This window comes from Ochotona princeps, chromosome 24 (assembly GCF_030435755.1).
Source record: "Ochotona princeps isolate mOchPri1 chromosome 24, mOchPri1.hap1, whole genome shotgun sequence".
In the NCBI taxonomy this organism is placed as follows: Eukaryota; Metazoa; Chordata; class Mammalia; order Lagomorpha; family Ochotonidae; genus Ochotona; species Ochotona princeps.
Window position 1 is genome coordinate 3,924,935 of NC_080855.1, and position 14,878 is coordinate 3,939,812.

The following is a 14,878-nucleotide window of genomic DNA, read 5'->3' on the forward strand; positions in this document are numbered from 1 at the left end:
TGAGCGTTTGCTGCCCTCCCGGAAGAGGCGGGACGCAGGGGCGAGAGCAGCCAATGGACGGTCGGGAAGCGCGAGTCGGCCTCGGTCCCGGAGGCGGGGCGCCTTCCGCAGTCATGGAGCGAGCTGAAGGCTGCAGGTGAATTGGGGGACTCGGCGGTGCCGCTCTGCCCTCGCGCTCTCCCCTTCTCTGAGGACCTTGGCGTTCCAGCGCCCGGAAGAATACGGGGGAAGGGATGGAGGGAGACGCGCGGCCAGCGTGCAGTCCCCGGAGCTCCGGCGACCCGCTCGGCTTTGGGGGTTCAGGGCCGGAGCCCCCGCCTCCGTTTCCTCGGGCTCGGGGTGCAATGGGCGGCTGCAGTTGGACGTGAGTCCCCTCTGGAGCGGATGCCGTCGCCCCGAGTTGAGAAGCAGGAGTGTGGAGTTGGCCATCTACACACGAATTCCTCTCTCCTAGAGCACATGTTGCGGTCCCCCTCTCAGTGGAGCATGTTTTGGGGAGGGGGTGGGCTTCCAAGTCCTGGTCTGGGCCGAGCCCCGTGGGGGATTATTATTATTTCAGAAACCGCGGCACCCCCATGTCCACCCTTGTGCCTTTTGCGGGGAGAGGGTGGGCATCCCCAGTTTGCACAAGGGGGTGTGCCGGAAGTCGGGCTCTGCTCTGAAAGTGGTTAAACTAAAGGTGCTCGTGAAGAAGGCTTGGGACAAGGGGCAGGCCTGGAGAGTGACAGGATGAGGCGGAGTGGGGGGACACCCTGCCCCCCATTAGGAGGCAGCGCTGTAGGTCTCCAGGCTTGGCATTACTGAGGTTTTGAGCATCGCTGGTGGCAGCCTGGACACTGGATTGGCATGGGCAGGGGGAGGCTGGAGGGGAGAATTGGTAGATAAATCAGCTGTAAGAGGTGGGGTTCTATAGAATTTACGTGGGGGGTCTCCAAGGGAGCAGTGACCACATGACTGGGATCCCCCACTCCCAAGAGGTTTTTGGGATGATAACCATCGTGTGTCCCACTTGAATTTTTTTTTTTTCACTGATGTGAAAAGATTGGCCTGTAGCTCAAGGGATACAATACAGCAAAATAATTACTTTTAACTGAAACGTTTTTTATGACTTGTAAAAAATGTTTTTATGACCTGCACTTGAAGCATCTATCCCAAGGTATTTTTGCATAGGTGTTTAAGGATTACGTCAGCAATGTGCTCGCTTCGTGGCTAGGGTCCCATCAAGGGTGGGTACATGCAAATGAAAATGTATAACCGGATGCTCCCTGCCGGTTCGTTCAGCACAGAGCTTGCCAAGGCCATCCGACCCATTGACCGGAAGTCAGTCCATCAGATTTGCTCTGGGCAGGTGGTACTGAGCCTCAGCACGGCCGTGAAGGAGCTGATAGAAAACAGCGTGGACGCAGGCGCCACAAACATCGGTGAGTTCCTGAGCTTTCTGCCTTTAGGCCTTGGTGTACTGTTCGACTCCAAAAATGTGTGTTCCTATAATAAAAATCCTTGGTATATCTGTGAATTATTGCTTAAAAGTTAGCACCTGTGACATGCCTAGGATTTAGGCAGTAATAGTACTAATAACCATTCACCTTTAAAATAAAAACCCGAGACCTGGGTGATGGCTCAGTGGTTAAATCCTTACCTTGCAACTGCCGGGATCCCCTGTGGGCCTTGGTTCATGTCCCAGTTGCTCCACTTTCTATCCAGCTCCCTGCTTGTGACCTGGGAAGGCAATGGAGGACAGCCCAAGGCCTTGGACCCTTGCACCTGTTTGGGAGACCCAGAAGAAGCTCTGGGCTCCTGGCTTCAGATGAGCTCAGCTCTGGCCTCTGCAGCCGTTTGGGAAGTGAACCAGAAGATGAAAGATCTTTCTCTCCGTAAATCTGATCTGCCTTTCTAATAAAAACAAATTTTAAAAATTATTCTGTCATTGAAGAATGAATGTGCAGGTGGGAGGGCCTTAGAGGATTCAGGAAACAAAGAAAGGTCACCGCCCTGGTGGCCACTAAGACCACTAAGAGCTGAGCTTCCTCCTGGTCTCCCATGTGACTTTCAGGGGCACAAGGCCTTGGGCCATCCTCCGCTGCCTTCCCAGGCCACAACCAGGGAGTTAGGTCAGAAGTAGAATAGCCTGGACTTGAAATTGGTGCCCATCTGGGATGTTAGTACTTGTAGGTGGAGGATTAGCCTGTATGCCACCTTGCCTGTTCCCATCCTGTTTTCTGTAATGATTATTAAAATTATTCCTTTCAAAGGACAAATGACAAACGAAAAACATATTCTGTGCTAGTAAGAAGGAAAAAAGCAGCTTTTATAAGAAATGAAAGACACAAAGTGACAGTAACACATATAAATAGAAGTACTCTTTCAAACTTTAATTTGAATTATGCATTATAAGTAGTGGCAGCATAATAGCCTTTTAACTTGGTACAACCATTGAGGTGTAAATATTTTAAATTGCTTAGAGCTAAGACTGAAAGACTACGGGGTGGATCTCATTGAAGTTTCAGACAACGGATGTGGAGTGGAAGAAGAAAACTTCGAAGGCCTGAGTAAGTGAGGTGTTTCTTGTCTTACTGGTAACAGAATGGGGCCACAGGCCTCAGAATTGTGGGTCCTCTGTCTAGGAGACACTGAAGCGGTATTCTGGGGTGGTGGTTGTGTTGGGTTGGTGGGTACTGTCCACTGTGTTGCCCGAGACCGCTTTCTGGGGGGTGGTCATGATGGGTGCGGTGGGTACTGTCCCCTGTGTCTCCCAAGACCGTGTTCTGGAGGGTGGTCGTGATGGGTGCGGTGGGTACTGTCCACTGTGTTGCCCGATACTGCTTTCTGGGGGGTGGTCGTGATGGGTGTGGTGGGTACTGTCCCCTGTGTCACCTGAGACCGTGTTCTGGGGGGTGGTCATGATGGGTGTGGTGGGTACTGTCCCCTGTGTTGCCCGAGACCGCTTTCTGGGGGGTGGTCATGATGGGTGTAGTGGGCACTGTCCCCTGTGTTGCCCGAGACCGTGTTCTAGGGTGGCGGCTGCAGTGGGTGTTCTCCCCGTCGTGTCTCTGGTGTCACCGGGCCCTCCTTCCTTCCCTCTTGCAGCCCTGAAGCACCACACTTCTAAGATTCAAGACTTCGCTGACCTCACACACGTCACGACCTTCGGCTTCCGGGGGGAAGCTCTGAGCTCGCTCTGCGCCCTGAGGTGATGCGATGCTTTCATCCATCAGCCCCTTGGCAATCCTCCCTGAACTGCCCAAGCATCTCACAGTCGCTGCGCTATTGCTCACCCCCCACTTGTACAAATGCCTCACCTGCCAACTCTCAGTATTGCCCAAAGTAACATTCTGAAATGGGAGGAGTAACCGAAAAGAAGTAAATGAATGAAATGAAACCAACAGTATTAAAAAATTTTGTTACCTTTGTCAAAACAGCAGTTTCTCAATTTTAAAATAACATAGATAAGAAGCTGTTGATCCCATTGGTCTTAATCTGTATTCAACTTTTAGAAAAAAAAATGCAACCAGCAAACTCAATTCTTAGCACAGATGTTACTTTTCTGTGATTATGTATTTGAATTGTGGTGTCTTTTTTTTTTTTTTAAAATCTCTTTTTAAGGTTTTGCTAGAACATCAACAAAACCAAGAAGCGTTTATTTTGGGCAAATACATAATTCCGCAGTTCAGCCTAGAAAGTGAGATCTACTTCCATATCAGAGTGTTCATTGCACTCCCTGTCTTTAGGTGCCGACCCTCGGGCTTTGTGAAGGCTCCTGGCCGGTCTGAACCCGGCGGATTGTCTCAGGGAGACATCCGCATCTATTTCAGAGGGGCTTGGGGAGACAGGAAAGCGAGCACAAGTGTCGCTGCCAGCGTCGGTGATCCCCTAACTAAACGTGCCACGCCTGGTGGTCTCTTGCAGTGACGTGAGCATCTCCACCTGCCACTCGTCGACACAGGTTGGCACCCGCCTGGTATTTGACCACAATGGGAAAATCCTCCAGAAAACGCCCTGTCCACGACCCCGAGGGACCACAGTCAGCGTGCAGCAACTGTTCTATCCGCTGCCTGTGCGCCACAAGGAATTTCAGAGGAATATTAAGAAGGTGTGGTGAGTGACCCGTGTGCGTGCGCGGTTCGCCTGCCATTGGCTCCTCCCCTCTGGTTTCTGCAGAGAGCGTCATCTTGATGATGAGTCACTGGTGGCAGATCCGGTTTCTCAGGCATACATGGATGCCTTATAAGTACCTTTTTTGAGTTTTGTGTTTATTGAAAAAGAATTTGAATGTTTCTTGGCATGCAGGGATGCAGCAGCTGCCATCTGTTGGTTTGCTTCCCATGTGTCCAAGAGCTGGGCACTCCGCAGACCCCGAGGTTGGGCTCCTCTCCCGCTGCCTTCCAGGCTGGCCACTGGCAGGAAGCTGGAGCTGGCAGAGGACCTGCTGGGGCTTGAACCCGGCATCCCAGGGGGCATCTTAAACCGCTGTACCAAGTGCCCATCCCTGTCTTCATTTTTCAAATATTGTATTTCTTTGGGTGAAAACGGAGTATTGCAATCTTTACGAATTTGAGTGCAATTAAAACAGCTAATGTTTGTTGAGACACTAATTATTGTGTCTAGAATGCCAATTACGGTATTGCCCGTGTTCAGTGATTCCGGATGTGTCCCAACAGTTGGCCTAGGTGCAGGGTGGAGAGCTGGAAGACTAGATCACGCCCATGGCCGCTTGGATCTGCAGTCTCATGAGGCTCTTGTGTCCTTGTGCTTTGCCTTGTGGTGTGTACGTTTCTCATATATGTATGTATCCGTTTTAGAATTTGACAAGCTACTTACACACAACTGAAAACTTAACTTGTAGAGCAATTTTACACGTGAAGTTTTAGCTTAGAATTGTGACAGTGTACAAAGTATTTATTTATCTATTGGCATTTTATATAAGGTAAAAATGATCATCTCAGAAAATTACTGCGAGGGAGTGGGAGCTGACATTGTGACCTAGCAGCTAAAGCCACCACCTGTGACATTGGGCATTCATATGAGTGCCTGATTGATGTCCCGGCTGCCCTGTGTCTGGTCCAGCTCCCTGCTCATGGCCCGGGAAAAGCAGCAGCAGGAGATAGGCCTAGGAGGGACGTGTGAAGCACCAGGAAGAGACTGCTTGCTGCTGGCTCCCACCTGGGGAAGCACTGGCCACAGTGGCCCCTGGGGAGTGGACCAGCAGATGGAGGAGCTCTCTGGCTCTCCCTCTCTGTAGCTGTGTCAGATAAATCTTAAAAAAAAAAAAAAAAAAAAAAAAAAAGAATAAATTGCATTACTAAGAGTTAATTCCATGTGTTTATAAGTGTTGGGAAATTTCTTGAGATAAGTAAATTAGTATAATGAAAGCAAGTCGTGTAATGTGCCCAGCGTTCCAGTTATCCATAATCTGTACGCAACTGAAAGTTGAAATTGTCTGCTCTCATTCTTACCCTACCTGAGTTCAGCTTCTGTTCTTTAACTGTGTAGGAAGTTGGTGGCAAAACGGCTCCAAGTTTACCTAGTGGGTTCCTGGGGACTGGGAAGGAGTGGGGGACAGTGGGGGACAGTGCTCTCTTGGGCAACTGACAGACTTTATTCCAGGGTTCCAGTTTATATACATTCAGCAAAGCAACAGTTCACAGACACCGGTTACAGTGACTCGTGCCACATGTGTGTAAGCAGGGAGCTCCAGGAGAGCTAACAAGGCACTTGGATCAAAGCACCATTGGTGTGAGAGATTGATGAGAAGCACTGCTTTGATCTAGGATAATTGGATGTACACCCTCCAAAGATTCACTGGGGGCAAGAGTGCCCTCTGGGTGAGAGGCCCTCCGCCTGTCGCTGGAGCCTCTGAGCTGGATCCCACAGGCCTCTGTGGTCCCAGCCGTCCTGTTGGATGTATTCCGACAATGGCCTTAGAAGATAAGTTTATTTTTTTATTATTATTTTTAAGTTTTGTTTTATTTAAATCTCCCATCCTCCGGTTCACTGCTTGGATGCCTGCAATAGCATGAGCCACAGAGTCACGCAGTGCAACTGTCCTGCGTGGGTGGTTGGGGAATGCAGCCAGTCGGGCCGACACCTGCTGCCTCCCAAGGTGTGTGTCAGCACTGACAGCCCTGCCTCTGGTTCCTGCCCTCATAAGCTTATTTTGCTGTAGAATTTTGAATTCAAATGTGTAAGGCTTTTTTTTTTTTTAGCTTGAAAGAGAGAGAGAGAGACGTCTGTGTGCTGCCTGATTCCCCAGGTGGTCACAACAGCCAGGACTGAGCCAGGCCCAAACGAGGAGTGCGACCCTGGTTTCCTGTGTGGGTGCTGGGCACTCACATCCCCTGCTGCCTCCCACATGGCAGCTGGCAGCCAGGACTGGCAGCGGAGTCGACTCCATCTGAGGAGCCCCGAGAGTAGATTTTCTGTGATTTTTTTTTTTTAATTTTTATTGCGAAGTCAGATATACAGAGAGGAGGAGAGACAGAGAGGAAGATCTTCCGTCCGATGGTTCACTCCCCAGCTGACCGCAACAGCTGGAGCTGAAGCCAGTCTGAAGCCAAGAGCCAGGAGTTTCTTCCAGGTCTCCCATGCAGGTACAGATTCCCAAGGCCTTGGGCCATCCTCGACTGCTTTCCCAAGCCACAAGCAGGGAGCTGAATGGGAAGCAGGGCTGCTGGGATTAGAACTGGTGACCATATGGGATCCCTGTGCGTTCAAGGTGAGGACTTTAACCACTACGCTATCGCGCCAGGCCCTCTGTGAATTTTTTTTTAAGACTCCCATATATCTGAATTTCAGAACTATTTTGCATGATCGGTTCCACTTTGCACAAACATTTTGAAGTACCTGCATATGTGTTCTTCAATCTGTGTGTGTTTGGATTCTTCAGGACAGTGATTGTGTGTGCATGTTGGATAGCTGACTCTGTGTATCGTAACCGTTGTCTTTGGGAGCGCACTCCACCTTATTCACTGCTCCAGCAGGGCGTGGATGGGCCTTTGCTGGTGAGCTCCTTGCTCAGGGCGGTTTAGGTTCTTTCTGACCTTCCATAGGCGTAGCTGTGCTAAAATGTCTTGACATAACCCTGCTGGTCTGTCTTCAGAGACACATTTCTAGAGGTGCAATTACAAGATAAAGGGAATATGGGTTTTTTTCCCTAATATTTTTTGAAAGGCAGAGTTAGAGAGAGAGATATTCCATTCCCTGGTTCACTCCCCAGACAGCGGCAACAGCCAGGGTTGGGTCAGACTGAAGCCAGGAGCCAGGAGTTTCTACCAGGTCTCCCACACGGGTGCAGGGTCCCAAGGCTTTGGGCCGTCCTTGACTGCTTTCCCAGGCCACAGGCAGGGAGCTGGATGGGAAGTGGAGCTGCTGGGATTAGAACTGGCGCCCATATGGGATCCTGATGTGTGCAAGGTGAGGATCTGGCCACTAGACTATCAAGGTGAGGATCTGGCCACTAGACTATCATGCCCTCTTTCGTGTGTTTTATAGTGATGGACAGTGCTAGGAGCCCGTCAGTGGCATCCCGAAGCTGCCTCTCTGTAGACCATTGTGTGGTCACTTGCTGCCCGCGCTGTGCGGGTGGCTACAGGAGGTCACAGGATCTTCAGACTCAATGTTGTCACTTTTCCCATGTAATCCCTGTGGGATTAAAGTAACTCAGGGCCTTGTGTTTTTTGTTTGTTTTGCTTTTATTTTTTCAAACAGGAGTATGCCAAAATGGTCCAGGTCCTCCACGCATACTGCATCATTTCAACGGGCATCCGTGTCAGCTGCACCAACCAGCTGGGACAAGGCAAGCGACAGCCTGTGGCGTGCACCAGTGGCAGCTCCAGCGTGAAGGAGAACATCGCGTCTGTGTTTGGGCAGAAGCAGGTAGTGGCACTTGCTCCCAGGCATTCTCTCGCCCCACGGTGATCGCAGGTGCCCGCGGTCCTGACCGACAGCACTGAGTGGCCTCCGAGGGCTGGATTCCAAAGTACCTATCCCAGGGACCGGAGTGCGAGAGCCAAACATTTCTAATTGCTTCCTGCTTCCTGCCTCTCACAGGCAGAGTGTGGCTGAGACATAGCTGGGAGTGCCTGTGGTTTGACCGTGGCAGTTGAAGTCTTGGGGCCTCCAATCTCTTTGTGCCCTACACGCAGGTGACCTGGCTAGGAAGCAAGGTGCACTCTGTGGCTTGCAGAGAGGCGTCGGCCTGTCCTCAGGCAGCTAACTGCACGCTTGTCTCCTTCCAGTTACAAAGCCTCCTGCCCTTCGTGCAGCTGCCCCCCAGCGACCCCGTCTGTGAGGAGTACGGCCTCAGTTGCTCTGAGACGCTGCACAACCTCTTCCAGTAAGTTCCGTCCCTGCCAGGAAAGCTGCCCTCCTTTCTTTTCATTTTTTTCCTCCTAAAGATAGTCTTTCTTATGTCTTTTTTTAAATTATTTTTTAAGGTCTTTTATAAAACAGTTAGCTATATTTCATAGAAAATGAGATTCATAGATAAGTTTATTCTTGTGCAAGAACTTTTTTTTTTTAAGATTTACTTATTTTTATTGCAAAGTCTGATATACAGAGAGGAGGAGAGACAGAGAGGAAGATCTTCCATCCGTTGATTCACTCCCCAAGTGACCGCAATATTGTGCAAAAAATTTTAAAAGCCAGTCGTAGTGGTTCTGTTTGCTTTTATAATGTGCATGTTCCATCGGCTTTTTAAAGGCCTCGTGTGTTGCTGCTACAGAACAGTGTTTTGAGTGTGGCCATGTGTTAGGGCAGGCTTGTTGCCCTACTCAGGGTTGACGCACTGCATGTTGGCACCTATTTTAAATTGCTGTACATGAGTTGGCCTTTAGGGGTCTGGCGGACCGGTGGTCCAGCAGCATTAGGGCAGCGTAAGAGCAGCAGCCACGGGTTGGACGGGCTTGGTGCCATAAAGACAGCTCCCCATCATCAATCCCTCCATTCGCTTCTGGTGCAGGCCTGTGAAGTCTCTGTGCGCTTAGGGGAAAATGCAGACCCAGGGTATTGCCCCCCTCAGGAGCAGCACTGGACCGATGCCTCCGGGAAGGCGTTGTGCCCGTCCAGCACAGAGAATGTGGGCCGGACCCTGGCTCCAAGTGGGTGCATTCCAGGGACAAGTCCACTCAAGTCCACTCACAGCGGTTCTGGGTCCTCCCATGCAGGCCCCGGACCTCTCAGGGAGGGAAAGAGGAGAGGGTGTGAGCCTCTGGGTTGCCCGGGCTGGACTCAGTGACCATAGGGGCTCCGGAATGTTCTGGAGGCCTGGGATGGGGCATGCTGTACTTGTCTGTGGAGGTGTGTTTCTGCTGACCTTGTTCCGGAGCGCTGCCCTCATGTGTGCACTTTACACAGTATCTCAGGTTTCATATCCCAGTGCACCCACGGTGCTGGAAGGAGCTCAACCGACAGACAGTTTTTCTTCATCAATCGACGGCCTTGTGACCCAGCCAAGGTATTTATGGGACATATACATCTCTTCGTGTGCGTTTACTCTTTGTGCCTTTAACTTTCTATTTAATTAATGAATCATTTAATGATTTTTCTGTGTAAGCAGTTTATGTTGAATTCGGGGCTTTTAGTCAAAAACATGTGTTTCTGCATTTATTCTTTTTTTTTTTTTTTTTTTTTTTTAAAGATTTAGTCATTTTATTACAGCCAGATATATACAGAGGAGAGACAGAGAGGAAGATCTTCCGTCCGATGATTCACTCCCCAAGTGAGCCGCAACGGGCCGGTGCTGCGCTGATCCGATGCCGGGAACCTGGAACCTCTTCCAGGTCTCCCACGCGGGTGCAGTGTCCCAAAGCATTGGGCCGTCCTCAACTGCTTTCCCAGGCCACAAGCAGGGAGCTGCATGGGAAGTGGAGCTGCCAGGATTAGAACCGGCGCCCATATGGGATCCCGGGGCTTTCAAGGCGAGGACTTTAGCCGCTAGGCCACGCCGCCGGGCCCATTTATTCTTAAAGTGTAATAATCTCTATTTGAAAGTTGTAGAGGGAGAGGTGAACCCTGGTTCACTAACTCACTCCCCAGGTGTCTCCCATAGCCAGATGGGCCAGGCTGAAGCCAGGAGCCTAGAACGCTGTGTAGAAGTCTCAAATGGATGTCAGGGGCCCAGTAACCTGGGCCATCTTCTGTTTTTTCAGGCCTATTTACAGGGAGCTGGATGGGAAGTGAAGCAGCCAGGTTTCGAACTGGTACCCTCATGGGATGCCAGCATCTCAGGTAGTGCTTTAGTGCACTGTGCTACAACCCTGGTCCCGAAAGGATATTCTTTGTGATGGAGTGGGTTAAGCTGCCACTTGCGGTAATGGCATGCCGTATCAGAGTACTGGTTGCAGTCCCCTACTGTGCTGCTAATCCAGCACCCTGCTCATGTGCCTGGGAAGGCAGACGACAAAGACCCAAGTGCTTGGGCCCCTGCATGCATGTGGGAGACCCAGCAGGAGCTTTGGGCTCCTTGCTTTTGGCCTGCCCCAGCTCCAGTTGTTGTGGGCGTTGAACTGCATTTCTTACAGAAAGTGAATCCGCATATGGAAGGTCTTTATCTTTCACATGTTCTATCTTTCCAATAAATAGTAATACAAATAGTAAGAATATTTTAAAGATTGCAAATAGGAAGGTATTCTTTTAGGGACTTAAAAAGGACTGTGCAGTTGTTTCAAATGCATATATGTGTATGTATATGTTACATGTATGTGCGTAGCTGTGCACAGCTAGGCGAACACACAGCCCTGACAGCCTGTCACAAACTGCCTCAGTGCCGCAGCCCGGGGCTCCTGAACACCGACAAAGCAGAAGGAGGGCCCTGCCTCAGACTTTCTGTTTTTGTTTTTGTTTTGTTTTGTTTTTAAATTATTTACTTTTTCGATTGAAAGGCAGAGTTAGAGAGTGAGCGAGAAGGAGAGGCAGAGAAAGAGAGAGAGAACTTCCCCACTGGTTCACTTGTAGAATGCTGGGGCTAGAGCAGGCTGAAGCCAGGAGCCAGGAACTTCATCTCGACCTGTCACATGGGTGCAGGCGCCCAAGCGCTTGGGCCGTCCTCCGCTGCTTTCCCAGGCCATGATCAGGGAACTGGATCGGAAGTGGAGCAGCCAGGACTCGGCCCAGTGCCCATGTGGGATGCCAGCGTGACCGTCTAAACCACAGCAGCAGCCCGCTTGCCTTAGAGTTGAGGGATTTGTCTTGATTTCAGGGTTACTGGGTTCCCCCCACTGACACAGTACTTATTTATTTTAATTGAAAGAATTACAGAAAGAGGGCCCGGCGGCGTGGCCTAGCGGCTAAAGTCCTCGCCTTGAAAGCCCCGGGATCCCATATGGGCGCCGGTTCTAATCCCGGCAGCTCCACTTCCCATCCAGCTCCCTGCTTGTGGCCTGGGAAAGCAGTTGAGGACGGCCCAATGCATTGGGACACTGCACCCGCATGGGAGACCTGGAAGAGGTTCCAGGTTCCCGGCATCGGATCGGCTTCAGATTGGCCCGTTGCGGCTCACTTGGGGAGTGAATCATCGGACGGAAGATCTTCCTCTCTGTCTCTCCTCTGTATATATCTGGCTGTAATAAAATGAATAAATCTTTAAAAAAAAAAAAAAAAAAAAGGATTACCGAAAGAGAGAAGGAGAAACAGAGATCTTACATCTGCTGGTTCACTCCCCAAATGCCCGCCTTGGCCAGAGCTGGGCCTGTCTGAAGCCAGGAGCCAGGAACCCCATCCGAGTCTCACACATGTGTGCTAGGGGCAGCGGCTGGGTCATCAGCTGCCTTCCCAGGATGCACCTCAGCGGAGAGCTGAGTGGCAGGTGAAGCTGCCAGGATGGGAACCAGGGCTCAGATAAGCACTGTAAGGTGTTTCAGATGGCAGCTTAACCGGCTGCACCATGGCGCTGGTCCTTTCCCCAAACCACTGAAATCTCCTTGGGCGTGTCTGCGCTTATCAGATTGTTGGCCACTAGTGAGTTCTTTGCATACTTGTCCGCTGGTGGGGAAGCCATCTGGTGAGAGCATGGCAGGAGGGGTGTGTGCGTTCCCTGACCTCTCAGTGTGCAGGTGTCCGGGGTGTCCTGGGAGTGGTGCGTGCGTTCCCTCCTGGCTGCTCTGCGTGCAGGTGTCTGGGGCGTCGTAAGAGGAGTGTGTGAATTCCCTCCTGACCTCTCAGTGTGCAGGTGTCCGGGGTGTCCTGGGAGTGGTGCGTGCGTTCCCTCCTGGCTGCTCTGCGTGCAGGTGTCTGGGGCGTCGTAAGAGGAGTGTGTGAATTCCCTCCTGACCTCTCAGTGTGCAGGTGTCCGGGGTGTCCTGGGAGTGGTGCGTGCGTTCCCTCCTGGCTGCTCTGCGTGCAGGTGTATGGGGCGTCGTAAGAGGAGTGTGTGAATTCCCTCCTGACCTCTCAGTGTACAGGTGTCTGGGGCATCGCAGGAGTGGTGTGTGTGTTTCCTCCTGATCTCTGTCAGTGTGCAGGTGTCTGGGGCATCGCAGGAGGGGTGCTGAGTTCCCTCCTGGCTGCTCTCTGCGTACAGGTGTCTGGAGTGTTGCAGGAGGGGTGCGTGCGTTCCCTCCTGACCTCTCAGTGTGCAGGTGTCTGGGGCATCGCAGTGGTGGTGTGTGTGTTTCCTCCTGATCTCTCTCAGTGTGCAGGTGTCTGGGGCATCGCAGGAGGGGTGCGTGCGTTCCCTCCTGGCTGCTCTCTGCGTTCAGGTGTCTGGAGTGTTGCAGGAGGGGTGTGTGCATTCCCTCCTGAGTGCTCTCTGTGTGCTGTGTCCAGGGCGTTGTGAGAATGGTGCTTGGGTTCCCTCCTGAGCGCTCTCTGCATGCAGGTATCTGGAGCGTCGCAGGAGGGGTGTGTGCGTTCCCTCCTGACCTCTCAATGTGCAGGTGTTCAGAGCATCGCAGTGGTGGTGTGTGTGTTTCCTCCTGACCTCTCTCAGTGTGCAGGTGTCTGGGGCATCGCAGGAGTGGTGTGTGTGTTCCCTCCTGACCTCTCAGTGTGCAGGTGTCCGGGGCATCGCAGGAGTGGTGCGTGTGTTCCCTCCTGACCTCTCTCAGTGTGCAGATGTCCAGGGCATCGCAGGAGTGGTGTGTGTTCCCTCCTGACCTCTCTCAGTGTGCAGATGTCCGGGGCATCGCAGGAGTGGTGTGTGTTCCCTCCTGACCTCTCTCAGTGTGCAGATGTCCGGGGCATCGCAGGAGTGGTGTGTGTTCCCTCCTGACCTCTCTCAGTGTGCAGATGTCCGGGGCATCGCAGGAGGGGTGTGTATTCCCTCCTGACCTCTCTCAGTGTGCAGGTGTCCGGGGGGTCCTGGGAGGGGTGCGTGCGTTCCCTCCTGACCTCTCTCAGTGTGCAGGTGTCCGGGGCGTCGCAGGAGGGGTGTGTGTTCCCTCCTGACCTCTCTCTACGTGCAGGTCTCCAGGCTCGTGAACGAGGTGTACCACATGTACAACCGGCACCAGCATCCGTTCGTCGTTCTGAACATTGCTGTTGACGCAGGTGCGTGGCCCTGAGGTTTCCGGCCAGCCGGGTGCTTCGGTCCTCCCAAAAGAAAAGGAATTATTGAGCCCCAATGTGGTTGGAAAGAGAGAACAATTTATGCTGATGTGGGTTCACGTAAATTTTCTTGTTTTCTAATTAAAACTGTATTCATTGTGTCATTAGGAAAATGGACTTGTTTTTTACTTTCAAGCAAGAAAAGATGAAAATGTTTGCCCAAGGTGCCAGCCCCATGGTACAGTAGGTTAAGCTGCTGGTTTCAATGCTGACATCCCAGAGCAGAGTGGTGGCTGTCCTACTTGTACGCTGGCTGCCTTTGAATGCACCTGGCAGGGGCGCGGATGATGGCTCAATACCCGGACCCCTGCCACCTACGTGGGAGACTGCACGGACTCCAGGCTCCTGGCTGTTACTTGGTCCCACCCTGGCTGCTGAGGGCATTTGGGGAGTAAGCAGTTGGAAAATCTTTGTCTTTCTGAATTTATCTTTCAAATAAAATGTGTATTTTTTTAAAGACTTATTTTTATTGGAGTCAGATTTACAGAGAGAAGGAGAGACAGAGATTGTCCATCCACGGGTTGATTCACTACCCAAGTGGGCCACAGTGGCCCGAGCTGAGCCAAGCCAAAGCCAAAAGCCAGGAGCCAGGAGCTTCTTCCAGGTCTTCCACGCCGGTGCGGGGTCCCAAGGCTTTGGGCAATCCTCGACTGCTTTCCCAGGCCACAAGCAGGGAGCTGGATGGGAAGCGGAACAGCCAGGATGTGAACCAGCACCATAATAGATCCTGGCCCATGCAAGGTGAGGACTTAAGCCACTAAGCTACCGTACCAAATGTAAATTTGTAAAAAATTATTTTTAAACGGTTTATTTATTTGAAAGAGTTACAGAGAGAGGGAGAGATTTTGGCAGAGAAAGAGGTCTCGCATCTGCTTGTTTATTCCCCAAATGTCTGCAGTGGCTAGAGCTGGGCCATTCTAAAACCAGGAGCCAGGAGCTTTTTCTGCATTTCCCATGTCAGTATAGCATAGCAGAAACTTGAGCCACTGTCATCTGCTTTCCCAGACTGTAAGCAAGGGGCTGGATTGGCAGTGGAACAGCTGGAACTTGAGCCAGCACCCATATGGGATGTGCTGCAGGCAGAGGCTTAGGTTGCTGTACAACAGCATTGGCCCAGGAGTGACGGAGAGATGGGAATCTGATGAGATTCTCTAAATGGCTGCCAGGTCCGAGCAAGGCCGAAGCCAGGGACTGGGAACTGGGTCCTGATCTCACGTGGGTACAGGAGCCCGGGTCCTTGGGCCATTTCCTGTCTGCCCAGGTGCATCAGCCAGAAGCTGCAACTTGAGCCAGTGCTCCTCTGTGGGATGTGGATGTCAAAACCAGGCAGCCCGACCCA

At 51.7% G+C, this 14,878-nt stretch overlaps 1 protein-coding gene across 1 annotated transcript in view; it reads left to right on the top strand.

The window, feature by feature from the left end:
- Window positions 1–9: 9 nt before the first annotated feature.
- Window positions 10–14,878, top strand: part of PMS2 (PMS1 homolog 2, mismatch repair system component) — a 31,420-nt gene continuing 16,551 nt past the window's right edge. The window contains exons 1-9 of the mRNA XM_058680292.1: window positions 10–136; window positions 1,282–1,421; window positions 2,463–2,549; window positions 3,088–3,190; window positions 3,907–4,090; window positions 7,705–7,872; window positions 8,235–8,332; window positions 9,352–9,451; window positions 13,398–13,482. Coding sequence (XP_058536275.1) covers window positions 54–136; window positions 1,282–1,421; window positions 2,463–2,549; window positions 3,088–3,190; window positions 3,907–4,090; window positions 7,705–7,872; window positions 8,235–8,332; window positions 9,352–9,451; window positions 13,398–13,482 — 1,048 coding nt within the window. The 5' untranslated portion in view covers window positions 10–53. The remainder of the gene's footprint in view (window positions 137–1,281; window positions 1,422–2,462; window positions 2,550–3,087; window positions 3,191–3,906; window positions 4,091–7,704; window positions 7,873–8,234; window positions 8,333–9,351; window positions 9,452–13,397; window positions 13,483–14,878) is intronic.